Genomic DNA, 15281 nt, shown 5'->3' with positions numbered 1-15281 from the left:
CAGTGGAACCTCTTTAAAGTCAAATTGAGTCACTTTGATGTAGTAGCAGCTATAAAATGGGATAAGTAAATTAATATGAGAGGGTGATTCAAGGATTATTCTATTTCTGTACAAAAGTTGGGGAAAGCAAATAAAAGAATATTATAATGTTTCTAGGACAAAGTCATCAATCTGGACCAGGGTGATAGCAGTGGAAATGGTGAAGGGAGGGTTGGACTCAGGAGAGTTTTCAAAGGGAAAGATGATTAATTTCGGCAACAGATTTTTAGAAAAGGAATGAAAGAACGAGAGCTACCGAAGATGGCTCTAATTGTTTAGACTGGGAGCTGAGAATGTGATGCTACATTAATAATTGATAAACAGTACATGAAAATTTAATATTTTATTCATATTTCTATTATGTCAGAAGCCATTTGGGACTAAGAAGTATTTATAATTTAGAAGAAGAAAATAGATGTCAAAAATTTAGCATACATTGTTTATAGGAATGACGAAAAACTGTTGGGATGTATTAAGAAGAATTGAAGAAGGGATAGGAATGGGTTTCAGAACTTTAGCCATATATTGACTTACAGGTTTGAAGATAAAATGGAATATTTAGCCGCTCAAATTCAAATTATGTACAGTCATGCACCACATAACGATGTTTTGGTCAATGATAGACGGCATATACGATGGTGGTCCCATAAGATTAGCAGCATATAGCATAGGTGTGGAGTAGGCTCTACCATCTCGGTTTGTGTAAGTACACTCTATGTTGTTTGCACAATGACGAAATCGCCTAACGACGCATTTATCAGAACACATCCCTGTCCTTAAGCGATGCATGACTGTACTTACTTTTAAAGCCCTGCCTCTAGGGGACCAAGCTCTTAGAATAGTGGTCCCATAAGCAGTGCGCCATTGGAACAAGTTGGGGGTGCAGTGATGAGGGTAGCTCAAGCTCTGCCCTGGCTGGTGCAGGGGAGAGCACTGTCCGCGCCTGTCTTTGTGTCCTAGGCGATAGGCTACCTGCGTGTGCCTGTGGGAAGGGCACCCACTCTTCCTGTCTCCCCTACTTAGAAGCTATCATCTTCAACAAGGCATCTCCTGGCCTTAGTTTCCTCATCTTACAATGAAGAAGTTACAAATGAGATGACCCTCCAGCTCTAGGGGGCTCTTTTCTGCAGCTTCTCATTGTGTCCATAGAGTTTACTCTTCTTTGATGCTTTTTAAGCTGTTTCAATAACAAAACGGACCTGGTGTGAGCCAGGGTAAACCTTTCACATACAATAATTGTAGTAATTTTTATTTTGAGCATGATAGAGATTTTTTGGCTTGCTTTTTTGCATTCATTCACATATCTTAACTTTATCTTCATTCTCTTTTCCTGTGTTCGGTGGTGTTATAACAAATTTGTTTGAACCCTTTAAACCAAAGCAGGAATCTAGTGGGCTGGCACACGAACATAAAAGTATATTTCTTCAAGGCAGCAATCTAATGCATGTTGAAATATTTTTGTATTTTGCTTTTGGTTCTAAGGTAAATAAAAATTGGTGTTATTTGAGTGCACCTCTCAATTGGAAAGGCTTCAGTTCTGAATGTGTACTCTTCGATTTCATAGCATGCTTTGAAGGGTGAATACAGACAAAATCAATGTGCTGAAGAATGCCAAGCCACTTGTGACATAATAACCTCTAGGACATTTACTGGGCTAGAGTCTCCACTTTACTTATAAAGTAATCACTGAAAAACAGACCAAGCTTTTAAGAGTCTGCTGCTTGTCGAGGGGCAGGTTATTTTACAGAGCATTCTCTCTGTCTCCAGGTAATCCTTAGTGTTCCGGTTTACTGTAGCTACTGGAAGGAAGAACGTGGTAACTGATTAAGAAGGGTTGTATGCCTCCCCTGCTTCATCCGGAGAGTGATCACAAAATTTTTTTTGATTCAGTGTCTGGTCTGGGGCAGGATATTTATTCTGCCTCAAGGCAATTGGCAGTGCCCTAAAGTATCCCATATAATTTTAAGAAATGAGTTAGATATAGCCATTGTTTTTTTTTCTAAGCTTCTACAGTATTTCCATCCTACAGGAAACTCTGAAGTTCCCTGAGGGGGCAGAGCCCTGTGTTGTTCACTGTCCATTGCCCAGCACTTGCACATTACCTAGCACAGTGGTGCTCCATAAGGAGGAGGTATTGAATGTGTGTGTGTTTACAGAAAAATCCCATTTTCTATGCAAGGTAAAATTCTAGTTACCTACAGTCAATTAAGAGTGTACAACATAGCAGTAAACACATTTGAGACATTTTATGGATGTTTTAAATGTTTATTGCCATCTTTTGTCTGATCTGCTTCCCCCAGTTTTAAGCACCTTGAAGGCAGAAACTATGCGTTATAACTGCACCTTGCATAGCCTTGTCGTTTATATTTACAGTAAGTGATTGTTTTTTTAAAAGATGAAATGATTGAGGATATAAAAGGTTGGAAACAAAAATGAGTAAAATAAAACCAAAGCATAAAGATTATGGAACGGTAAGGTATTGAATGAAAGGCAGCCATAACAACTTTCAGATGCTGCCAGTATCAGGTTGTTTTCCCCCCTTCTGAGTATCCTGGAATGTATTCCATTAATTGTGAATGCATGCTGTACTGAATCTTTGCCAGTTTCCGTGAGGATAATGAGTAGAGTCTCTCCCTCCAGGTAGCAGAAACCCCTGATAATCGTGGATCAGTGGGGACCCTGTAAAAGTTGGTAGGTAAAATCAAAGGAATGAAAAGATACATCTTGCCACTGGGTGCCTTAGTGTGTGCATTTATCTTGTTCAATAATGCAAACCAACACTGTTTTCTTCTGTTTGTTGGATTTCTGGTTTATAATGGTGCTCAAATAAAAAATATTTCAACGTTGGGTTCCTTATTTTCGCTTATCAGGGAAGAAAGGAAGGATCCTCTCTCAGCATTGGCAAGAGAATATGGAGGATCAAAAAGGAATGCCTTGCTGAAGTGGTGTCAGAAGAAAACAGAAGGCTATCAGGTAACCGTGTGGTTCCTTTGTCCCACGTGAGCAATTGCCAAACCAAATGTTGGAGTGTCATAGCTTGCTACGTATCTCACGTCAGAAATGTTGAATCCTATACTGAACTTCAGAAACACATTCAACACATTCAAAGTCTACTCTAAACTTGGCTGAGTGTCACTTGAATGGAATAAGTTTCTTACCTTTCTAGAGTAGCTAATGTTTGCAATACTTTTGTGTGTGTGTGTGACGAAGCTTAGCCTTGAGCTAACATCCGTTGCGAATCCGAATCTTCCTCTCTTTGCTGAGGAAGATGGGCCCTGAGCTAGCATCCATGCCCATCTTCCTCTACTCTATTTGGGATGCCACCACAGCATGGCTTGACAGGCGGTACTCTGTTCTGTGGCCAGGATCCGAACCTGCAAACCCTGGGCCACTGCAGCGGAGCACATGAACTTAACTGCTACACCACCAGCCGGCCCCTGCAATACTTTTATTCAGCTATTATAGCAGTTTCTTATTTAAATCCTAGTTAAATGCTTTTGTTGAGGTCTCATCTGGACCAAGACTGAAAATATATTTATTTTACTTTAAATTAATATTTTAATTATCATGTTTAAAGTTTTCTTTTGGCTAAGTTGTTTTTCATAGTATTCCCCCTTCCCACTGTGCTGTCTGTGTGCCCTCATCATTTCACGTCTTGACTGTTTTAATAGCCTGCCCTTTCCGCCCGTCTGTTGTCTTTCTGTTGGTTTCTCTCTCTCTCTTTTTTTCTTTCAATATTTTATTCCGGTTTTATTTTAAATGCTGTTAAATATGACATTTGGAGAAGTAGTCCTAATTCTACTCAAAATGGAAACCTCTAAACTATTTCCATTAGAAAGCTAAAAAGTAGGGCCAGCCCCATGGCTTAGCAGTTAAGTGCACGCGCTCCGCTGCTGGCGGCCCGGGTTTGGATCCCGGGCGGGCACCGACGCACCGCTTCTCCGGCCATGATGAGGCCGCGTCCCACATAGAGCAACTAGAAGGATGTGCAACTATGACATACAACTATCTACTGGGGCTTTGGGGGAAAAAAAATAAATAAAAATTAAAAAAAAAAAAAAGCTAAAAAGTACAATTTAGATTCCCAGCATCCTCACAGATGATTTTAGGTACAGAGACTCTTCCTAGCCTGCAGCCACCGTTCTCGATTGCCATTTCATATTTTGGTGCAATTGCACTGAAGTACAACATGAGAAAGGAATTAGAGTTCTGTATTCTTGGTCTCATCACGTCAGCCCTCATCTCACCAAAATGACATAAAAGAACTACCTGCAACATTTCCCAACAATTTTTGGGTATAAGAGATAATGAAGTAGTGGAGGAACAAATTAAGAAGATCTGCCATAAATAAATCCCTTTTGGACAAATTTGTACATAATTTCAGGCAGTAATCCTCAACTCATTTAGGATAAAAGAGCCAACTGTATTGCAATGGACTTTCAGTTCTTAGAAAGTCAAATAAATAGTCAGTGAGGATTTACTAAGTGTCTACATGTCTCTAGCTTCCGTTTGATAAAAAGGAGACTACTAGTGTTGGCAAGGATGTGAAGAAATTGGAACCGTTGTTCACTGGTGATGGGAATATAAAATGATGCTACCACTGTGGGAAAAAGTGTGGTGGTTATTCAGAAAATTAAACATAGACTTACCATATGATCCACAGCAATTCGCCTCTCGTGTATATATCTACCCAGAGTAATTAAAAACATGGACTTGATCAGATATCTGTACACCTGTGTTCATGGCAGCACTGGTCACAATAGCCGAAAGGTGAAGGCAACACAGGTGTCCATTGACAGATGGATGGGTAAACAGAATGTGGTGTACCCATACAGTAGAATATTATTCAGCCTTAAAAAGGAAAGAAATTCTAACATATGCTGCAATGTGGGTGAACCTTAAAGACATTATGCTAAATGAAACAAGCCATATACAAAAGGACAAATATTTTTTGAGCCTGCTTATATGAGTAGTCAGATTTATAGAGACAGAAAGTAGAGTGGCGGTTGCCAAGGGCTGGGGCAGGGCGTACTGGGGGGCAGGGGGAAGAGTACAGAGTTTCAATTATGCAAGATGAAAAAAGTTCTGGAGATGGATGGTGGTGATGGTTGTACAACAATGTGAATGTACTTAATGCCACTGAGCTGTACACTTAAATATGGTTAAAATGACAAAATTTATGTATATTTTACCACAATAAAAAAAATTACTTAGCAGAAAAAAAAAGTAAAGGATTGGGATACAACCAGGTAGAAAATCAGCAAGGACGTACAAGACTTGAACTATATACTATATGTATGAACTAAATACTAACTAGACCTGTAGGACGTCTATGGAACACTCTACCCAACAACAGCAGAATACACATTCTTCTCAGTTGCACATAGAATATTCTAGGATAGGCTATATAGTGAATCATAAAACCAGTCTCAATAAATTTGAAAAGATTGAAATTATACAGAGTATCTTTTCTGATCACAATGGAATGAAATTAGAAATTAATAACAGAAGGAAAATGCACAACATACCAAAACTTACGGGAAGTATTTTTTATTTATTTATTTATTTATTTTTTCCCTCAAAGCCCCAGCAGATAGTTGTAGGTCATAGCTGCACATCCTTCTAGTTGCTGTATGTGGGACGTGGCCTCAGCATGGCCGGAGAAGCGGTGCGTTGGTGTGCGCCCAGGATGGAACCTGGGCCACCAGCAGCGGAACGCGCGCACTTAACCGCTAAGCCACGGGGCCGGCCCGAGAAGTATTGAAAGCAGTTTTCAGAGGGAAATTTATAGCTGTAAACACCTACCTTTAAAAAGAAGGAAAAGATCTCAAATCAGTAACCCGACCTTCCACCTTAAGAAAGTAAAAAAAGAAGAGCAAACTAAACCCAAAGCAACCAGAAGGAAGAAAATAATAAAATTTAGAGCAGAAATAAAAGAAATAGAAAAATAGTAGAGAAGATCAAATGAAACCAAAAGTTGGTTCTTGGAAAAGATCAACAAATTGACAAACCTTTAGCTGATTGATAAAGGAAAAAAAAGAGAAGACTAAAATTACTAAAATCAGGAATAAAAGAGGAGACATTACTAATCTTACAGAAATAAAAAGGATTAAAAAGGAATGCTATGAACAGTCGTATGCCGACAAATTGGATGACCTATATGAAATGGACAAATTCCTAGAAATACACAAACTATCAAAATTGACTCAAGAAGAAAGAGGGGCCGCCCCGTGGCTTAGCGGTTAAGTGCGCATGCTCCGCTACTGGCGGCCCAGGTTCGGGTCCCGGACGCACACCGACGCACCGCTTCTCCGGCCATGCTGAGGCGGCGTCCCACATACAGCAACTAGAAGGATGTGCAGCTATGGCATACAACTGTCTACTGGGGCTTTTGGGGAGAAAAAGAGGAAAAAAAAAAAGAAGAAGAAAGAAAATCTGCATAGACTTATAACGACTAAAGAGATTGAGTTAGTAATCACAAACTTCCAACAAAGAAAAAGCCCAGGACCAGATGGCTTCACTGGTGAATTCTACCAAGCATTTAAAAGAAGAGTTAACACTAGTCTTTCTCAAAGTCTTCCAAAAATAGAAGAGAGAACACTTCCTAACTCATTCTGTGAGGCTAAAATTATCCTGATAACAAAGTCAAAAAAAGACGTCACAGGTAAAGAAAAGTACAGACCAATATTCCTTATGCAAAAATCCTCAACAAAATACTGACAAAAGGAATCCAGCAGCAAATAAAAAGAATTATACACCATGACCAAGTGGGATTTATTCCAGGAATGCAAAGTTGGCTCAACATATGAAACTTAATCAGTGTAATACACCATATCAATAGAATAAAGAGAAAAAAACCACAAAGTCATCTCAGTAGATGCAGATTTGGCACAATTCAAAACCCATTCATGGTAAAAACACTTAAGAAACTAGGAATAGAAGGGAACTTTCTCAACCTGTTAAAGGGCATCTGTGAAAAACCCACAACTAACATCATACTTAATTGTAAAAGACTGGATGCTTTTGCCCTAAGATCAGGAACAAGAAAGGATGTTCACTCTCACCACTTAAATTCAACATTTTAATTTGAAGTTCTAGAGAGGGCACTTGGGCAAGAGAAAGACATAAAAGGTATTGAAAAGGAAGAAGTAAAACTATTTCTGTTTGCACATGACATGATTGATACCTTAAAGAATTCACATAAAAACTGTTAGAACTAATAAATTCAGCCAAGTTGCAGGATACAAGGTCAATTTAAAAATCACTTGCATTTGTATATACTAGCAAAGAAAACACTAAAAATAAAATTAAGACAACACTTCCATTTATAATAGCATCAAAAAGAATGAAATACGTAGAAATAAATTTAGCACAGGGGGCACAAGGCTTGTACGTGGAAAACTACAAAACACTGCTGAAAGAAAATCTAAGTAAATGGAAAGACATTCCTTGTTCATAGATTAGAAACTTTGATACATGCTACAACATGGATGAACCTTGAAAATATTGTGCGAAGTGAAAGAAGCCAGACACAAAACTCCAGCCTGAAAGACTTGGATACTCCAGACCTGAAAGCAGGTATAAAACTGATGCTCTCAGCTTTGCTTAGTGGCAAGAACATCTGTGCTGGTGGCTACGAGTTTAATCTAGGACTGAAATCTCAAGCATAAATTAATATTGTACAACCACCTAATTTTTTTTCTTTAGAGCATTTTTTGAGATATGCTTCACATAAGTTATAATTCACCCATTTAAAATGTACATTTTAGTGGTTTTTAGTGTATTTACAGAATTGTACAACCATCATCACAATCAATTTTAGAATATTTTCATCAATCCAAAAAGAAATCCTTTACCCATTAGCAGTCACTCCCCATTTGCTGTAGGCATCCACTAATCTACTTTCTATCTCTAAAGATTTGCCAATGGTGGACGCTTCACATAAATGGAATCACATAATATGTGGCTCTTTGTGACTGGCTTCTTTCATTTAGCATAATATTTTCAAAGTTCATCCGTTTTATCAATGAACTCTCCTTTTTATGACCAAATAACATTCCGTTGTATAGATATATACACCACATTTTGTTATCCATTCATCTGTTGATGGACATTCGGGTTGTTTTGGCTGTTAGATATAATGCTGCTATGAACGTTGTGTATAAGTTTTTGCATAGACATAAGTAATTATCTTCCTGTCCATCTTCTACTCTGTTGCCGAAATGACTTGAAATTGTGATCTGCTTATTTCTCTTTAAGCTGCTTCCCCTTTGCCATTCGGTCAAAGTCCAAGGGGAGCAAGACCCCTTATGATTCATCTGGCCCCTATGTAGCCTTATTGACTCCTCCTCATTCTTGAGGAGGAATGAAATCCCCATTCTAACCTTGGCCCCGAATGCCCACCGTCCTCTCACTCCACCCCTTCCATGTGGGGAGTCTCTGCTCACTCAGCTAAGAAGTTAGCGTCTATGCAAAATTGTTTTTGTCCCTGCCCCATCCCTGCAAGGGTTCATCCCTGCAAGGGTTCATCCCGAGACATGCCCCTCCCCCTGCTCCTTACAGAGCCCATGGAGCACAGTTCTTCCTTGACTGGACCTCAGTCCAGAACAGAACATTTTCTGTGTTTCAGAGCATATTCTTTGGGGGTCTTTGCATCTGTATTTCATTTTCCCTGTGTTCGCAAATTACAAAGGATATATCATAAGGGTATTGAAGTTGTCAGTTTGTGTATCTGTCTTCCTTTCTAGACTGTAGCTCCTTAAAAGGGCCTATCTTTGCCTCCTCAGCGTCTAGCATAAGGCTCAGCACATGGCAGAGCTGAGTAACTGTCAGAACCTGTATATTGAATATAATGGAATACATTGGAGGTTCACTTTTAGTACAGTGGTTCTCAAACTTGTATGTGAAAACTTGTGAAGATTGTAGAAAAAGTGCAGATTCCTGAGAACCACCCCTAAAGATTTGTAGTTCAAGAGGTATAAAGTGAGACCCTAAAATCTGCTGCTTTTTTTTTTTTGGTGGGGAAGATTAGCCTCGAGCTAACATCCACTGCCAATCCTCCTCTTTTTGCTGAGGAAGCTTGGCCCTGAGCTAACATCCGTGCCCATCTTCCTCTATTTTATGTGGGTCGCTGCCACAGCATGGCTTTGATAAGCGGTGCGTAGGTCTGCTCTTGGGATCCGAACCTGCGGAGCGCACGAACTTAACCACTATGCCACCTGGCCGGCCCCGCTAAAATCTGCATTTTTACAAGCACTGCAGATGATTCATAGACCATACTGAGAATCATAGAGAGTAGTAATTAAGACCTTGGACTTGAGTGTTAGATAAGGTTTGAATGTCAACTCTTAATGTGTGCCCTTATGCAAATTACTTAGCCTCTCTGAGCCTCAGTTTCCTCCTCTATAAAATGGAGGATTAACTAAGGCAGTCATGTACATTTCATGGCTTATGCTACACGTTTAATAGATTTTTAAATTATTTTCTTCTATGTTATTGGATGTCGTCTTGTAACATAAGCTTTAAATTTTCCTAGACTGCCACTTAAATTGAGTAATTTTAGATAATTATAAAGTACCTCCCCTTGATTATGGAACTTTGCCAAGCATCAAGTTGATTAAATAATTAAATAGTCAGGGCTGGCTTGGTGGCTTAGCAGTTAAGTTTGCGCACTCCGCTTCGGCAGCCCAGGGTTTGCTGGTTCGGATCCTGGGCACAGACCTATGCGCTGCCCATCAAGCCATGCTAAGGTGGCGTCCCACATAGAACAACTAGAAGGATGCACAGCTATGACATACAACTATCTACTGGGGCTTTGGGGGAGAAAAGGAAAAAAGGAGGAAGATTGGCAATAGATGTTAGCTCAGGGCCAATCTGCCTCAAAAAAAAAAAAAGAAATAATCAAGTTGATTGAGATAATTCAAGCATTACATCAATCATTTGACTAATGTCTCTTGGTTCCTTCCTACGTAAATTCTCTGATTCTATGATTTTAAGGTAAATTGTGTTAGGTTAAAAAAATATACACAAATCAGTTACTTAGGAACTTCAGTAAATAATTAAAATTTTTTTCATTTACTGGGTACTTACAATTCGGGAGGAAATATAATGCAAAACATTATAGTTAATATCCGTAAAGAAAAGTTTTGGTATGCTAGACAGTCTTGTGCTACAAACCCAATTTCCTCCTTACTTACTTACTTTCTACGGACACTTCTGTAATGATGTATATGGATGGCTTTTTTTTGTTTGGCTTTCATTTTCCTATGAGACAGAGATCTGTTCTTGATGTTTAAAAGTAGATAAGTTCCTGGGTCTTTTATTTCAGGGTCTGTGAGGTAAAATTGAATAGTCTGAAATGCATAATCTTTTTAAACTGAAAGATGTATCTGATAGAACTCTTAATTTGTCAAGAGCCATATAAGAAGTGCCAGAGCCGTTTCCTTATCTAGCTGTAAATACGAATGAGCATACTCATCCTTTGGAACCAGCAGTTTGGGACCAGTCGTTTGGTCTCTGACTACTCTCAGTCTGCAGGGGGGGTGGGTTGTGACACTTGACTAGCTCACTAGAGCAGGAGCTGTTACGTGACACTAAGCACATACTGCTTTCTCAAGCCCCGCATGCATCATTACTGCCGGGGCCATGCATGCTTTATGTCGTCGGAGCTGTCTAATCAACGGAGATAGATTCCCTAATACCCGTATCATCTTACTTTGACTCTCTTAAGAGTCATCCTAAAATAATTGTACTAATCACTGTAATTTCATTAACCCTCCATTATAAAACAAACCCTTGTGATTTGCCTTTTATCTAACAAATACATTTTTCTCTTTTAAATTGTGCTCTGTCACTTATTGTTCATTGGGGTTTTAGAATACTAGAATGTTATTGTTGAAAGGACCTTGAAGTTCTGATTTATTGTCAGCTTTACAAATGTGGGACTGAAACCCCCAATAAGGATAAATGACTACCTCACGTCTATATCATGAGTCCATGGCATTACGTAAACAACCTTGGGTACTATTGCCTTAAGGATTAACTCAGCCCTTTTTTTTAAAAATCAGTGCCTCAGTTTGTATACAATTATGTTTTTAAATTTAAATTTAATTTAAATATGCAGTTAACTTGAATAATTCTTAAGTGCTTATAGAGAGAAGTGATGATCTGCTGCCCTATTCCATCATCTCTGTAATTTCTCCTTCCCAGAGGCAACTACTTTCAGTTCTTTTTGCTGTTTCTTTAGAGATTGACAATACAAGATTGGTAATACAAGAGTAACGAGGTAAAAGAGAAAATAATTTATACTTTCAGTAAACTTTTCTTTGGTTCTAAATTTTATATTTAATAGCTTCTGTTGTACCATTGTTTTCTTGTTCTGGAACAACCTAACTGAATATAATCAAGGAGCCTCTAAAGGTTAATTTAAGAGAGCTTTACTTTGGATGAAAAATCTCATTGTTTTCTGATAAAATGCCAGACCTAGAAATGGATTAGTTAGTCCAAAGGATAATGAAAACACTTAATCTACTACAAAATATTTTAATAAATGAACAAAAGCTTTTAGTACTGCCTGAGGTAATTTAATCTCAAATAAGCATTAAGAATGCAGTTTTATTGAAGGATTTCCTCATTAGTGGTTGGGCCGAAGAAGAAAAGATTGTACATTTCTTAGCGGAGATTAGTGGAATCAGAAGAATTGATGCACTTGAATGATTTAGGAGTGATGGTTTTATGTGCTATGCTTTACTTCCATTCTAGCAATTTTTCCTAATATAAAAATTAACTTATCAAATACATACCAAGCTCTGTGCCAGATAGTATGCTGGGTGTTAAGCAGAAATCAGGATATAAAAAGGTAGCTCCTGTTCTCAGGAAGCTTGTGGACTAGTCAGCATCAGTATTTACACATCAGTAATTAAAAGTCAATATGGACTTCTGTTTATGGTTATGATAGAATATCAGACCAAACTCTGCTGAGAACTACTATAAAAGTTGTTTAAAATACAAAAAAATAAATAAATAAAAATAGCTTTGAAGGCACTGGGGGCTAACTAAGGTGGCCAGGACAAATTTGGCAGGAGCCAACAGTGCAGAGAGAAAGAAAACGCATTGAGTTGAGCCTCGTATTTACTCCTGCTCTCTTAAACCCCTGTAGCCTTTGTCAGCTCCTGGCATGGGGCAGAGACCAAACAGAAAGCAGTGGTCCAGAGCTTGTTTCAGAGTCCCTAGGCTGGGAGGCTAAAATCTGAATTCAGAGCTCCTAAGGCAGCCAAGATTTGAGGGTCTTCAGTCCCAGGGAAAAGCCAGTCTCAGAGTACTGAACTCAAGTGACTTAGCTTTTGCTCTCAGGGTATGTGTCACATCCTAAAATGTGTGGAGGTAGATTTAGAGAAATTCAGCAGAAAGCTGCTCCCAAGAGGATAAAAACTTAAGCACAGTTTTTGTTCTCGTAGTACTAGGGAGACAAAAATTAGAGATCAAGGCCAGCCAAAGAGGAATGACCTTGGCAAACAGCCCAGGATTTCAGTTGAGACCTCAAAAGAACTATGCCTTACAAATAAAGGTTGGCTGGAAGAGATCAGCTTGAAATTCAGCTTCAAAACTTTCACTGATTGGACCAAGGTGATCAGCCCTTACTCTAGGTATGCTCCAGAAGAAACATAAAACCTCTCTGGAGGGAGATGACATCATCCAGCCCTTTACACTCTGAAACACAGTGTCTTACATTGGATCAGAAATACCAGGCATGCCAGTGAACATGATCAAATGACTGAAAATCAAGAGAAATAACAAGTAATAGGAAAGAACTTCAGGTGATCCAAATATTGGAACTCTTAGGCCTTTGGAATAGCTGATTAATGTGTTCAAGAAAATAGATGAAGCAAAAAACCAAAAAAAAAAAGTAGATGAAGAGAGAGAATTTTACCAGAGAATTGGAATCTATAAAATAGAATCAAATGGAAATTTTAGAACAAAAAAAGACAATAGCTGAAATTAGAAACTCAAATACATGTGTTTAACAGCACACTAGACACAATAAAGATTTGTGAATTGGAGGATTGATCGTTAAAAATGTCCATAATGAAGCCCTAGAAGATGAAAGGATGAAAAATGCATAAGACCATAGTAAACACATGAAACACAATAGAAGGTTTAACACATATGTAATTGGAGTCCTCGGAGAGGGAAGGATAGTGTCACAGTAAAACTGCTAAAAGTCCAAGTCAGTGAGGAAAAATCATAAAAGAGAGAAAAAAGATACTAGATTCAGAGGAGTAGTGATGAGATTGGCAGCTGACTTCTCAGTAAGTCAACAAAATCAGAATTTGTCACCAGCAGGCCCACTCTGAAAGAAAAAGAAATTCTTCCAGCAGAAAGAAAATGATCCCATAGGGAAACAAAATTGCAGGAAGGAATAAAAAGAAATGGAAAGAATAAGTATATGGGTAAATATAAATGAATATTGACTATGTGTGCAGTATAATAAAAACGTCCTGTTTAAAGATATACTTAGGTTAAAAATATAAGATAAAATGTCTCAAGAGGTTGGTGGGGCAGTAAATGTAATTAACACGTTGTAAGGTCCTTGATTGTCCAGAAAGTTATAAAATTCTTAATTTATGGTGTATATTAATAAGTTAAGGGTCACATGCTATATAAATCTCTAGGGCTGCACTGTCTTGGCCACATGTGATTATTGAGCACTTAAAATTTGGCTAGTCTGAATTGAGATGTGCTCTAATCATAAAATACACACCAGATTTTGAAGATGGAAAAAAAGAATGTAAAATATCCCATTTAAAAATATTGATATGTATTGAAATGATCACATTTTAATATATTAGGTTAAATAAAATATATTAATGTTATATATCTTTTTTTTTTTTTTTTGAGGACGATTAGCCCTGAGCTAACATCTATTGCCAATTCTCCTCTTTTTTGCTGAGGAAGATTGGCCCTGGGCTAACATCCGTGCCCATCTTCCTCTACTTTATGTGGGACGCTGCCACAGGATGGCTTGATGAGCGGTGTGTATGTCCACGCCTGGGATCCAAACCTTCGAACCCTGGGCCGCTGAAGCGGAGTGCACGAACTTAGCTGCTATGCCACTGGGCTGGCCCCTGTATGTCTTTTTTTATGTGGCTGCTAGAAATTTTAAAATTATAGATTGGTAACAACTAAAACGGTAATAAAAAATGGAAAATTAAGAGGCTAATAGAGAGGGGAAGTGGAATAATAGTAAATACTTGATTAATCCAAAAGAAGACAGGAAAGGAGAGAAAAGGAACAAAGCATTAAAAATACAGTAGTAAGGGCCGGCCCCGTGGCTTAGCGGTTAAGTGCGCACGCTCCGCTACTGGCGGCCCGGGTTTGGATCCTGGGCGCGCACTGACGCACTGCTTCTCTGGCCATGCTGAGGCCCCATCCCACATATAGCAACTAGAAGGATGTGCAACAATGACATACAGCTATCTACTGGGGCTTTGGGGAGAAAAAAGGAGGAGGATTGGCAACAGATGTTAGCTCAGAGCCGGTCTTCATCAGCAAAAAGAGGAGGATTAGCATGGATGTTAGCTCAGGGCTGATCTTCCTCACAAAAAAAATAAAAAATACAGTAGTAAATTTAAACCCAAAATATTATAATTGCATTATATGTAAATAGACTGAATATTCCAGTTAAATGATAAAGATTTTCAGATTATAAACAACAAAGTCGACCATGTTTTGCATACAAAGAACACACATTAAATGGAAAGACTAAAGATAAAAGAATGGAAAAAGGTATACTGTACAAACACTAACCAAAAACTGGGAGAGCTATACTAATTTCAGACAAGGTACATGTCACAGAAAGAAATATTACTAAGGATATAGGGGGCATTTCATTTTGATGAAAGAATCAAAATAACTACAATAGTCCAGGCAGTCTCAGGAAGCACAATTGGAAGACCTACACTGCCCAATAAGAAGACTTCACAGGCACTTGCAGGACATCCTGAATTTGCATGTGTCTAATAACATACCCCAATGAACATGAAGCGAAAACTGACAAAACTGAAAGAGAAATAGACAGGCCCTCAGTCATATTTGGAGATTTTAACAGACCTTTCTCAGTAACTAATTAAAGAAGCAAACAGAAAATTTTAGTAGAGCTGTAGAAGATTTGAGTAACCACTATTAACCAATTTGTCCTGACAGCTATAAGATACTGCACCAGACACTGCAGATTGCACATTTCT

At 38.5% G+C, this 15281-nt stretch overlaps 1 protein-coding gene across 3 annotated transcripts in view; it reads left to right on the top strand.

Moving 5' to 3' along the window:
- Positions 1 to 15281, top strand: part of SPECC1L (sperm antigen with calponin homology and coiled-coil domains 1 like) — a 155901-nt gene that overhangs the window by 99906 nt on the left and 40714 nt on the right. For all 3 annotated transcript variants that reach the window (XM_058531967.1, XM_058531966.1, XM_058531968.1), the window contains one exon: positions 2910 to 3012. In XM_058531967.1, the coding sequence (XP_058387950.1) occupies positions 2910 to 3012 (103 nt within the window). The remainder of the gene's footprint in view (positions 1 to 2909; positions 3013 to 15281) is intronic.

The sequence above is a fragment of the Diceros bicornis genome, chromosome 35 (assembly GCF_020826845.1).
Source record: "Diceros bicornis minor isolate mBicDic1 chromosome 35, mDicBic1.mat.cur, whole genome shotgun sequence".
NCBI classification, from domain to species: Eukaryota; Metazoa; Chordata; class Mammalia; order Perissodactyla; family Rhinocerotidae; genus Diceros; species Diceros bicornis.
Note: the sequence above shows the minus strand (reverse complement) of the source record. Positions and strands in the feature narration are given on the sequence as shown.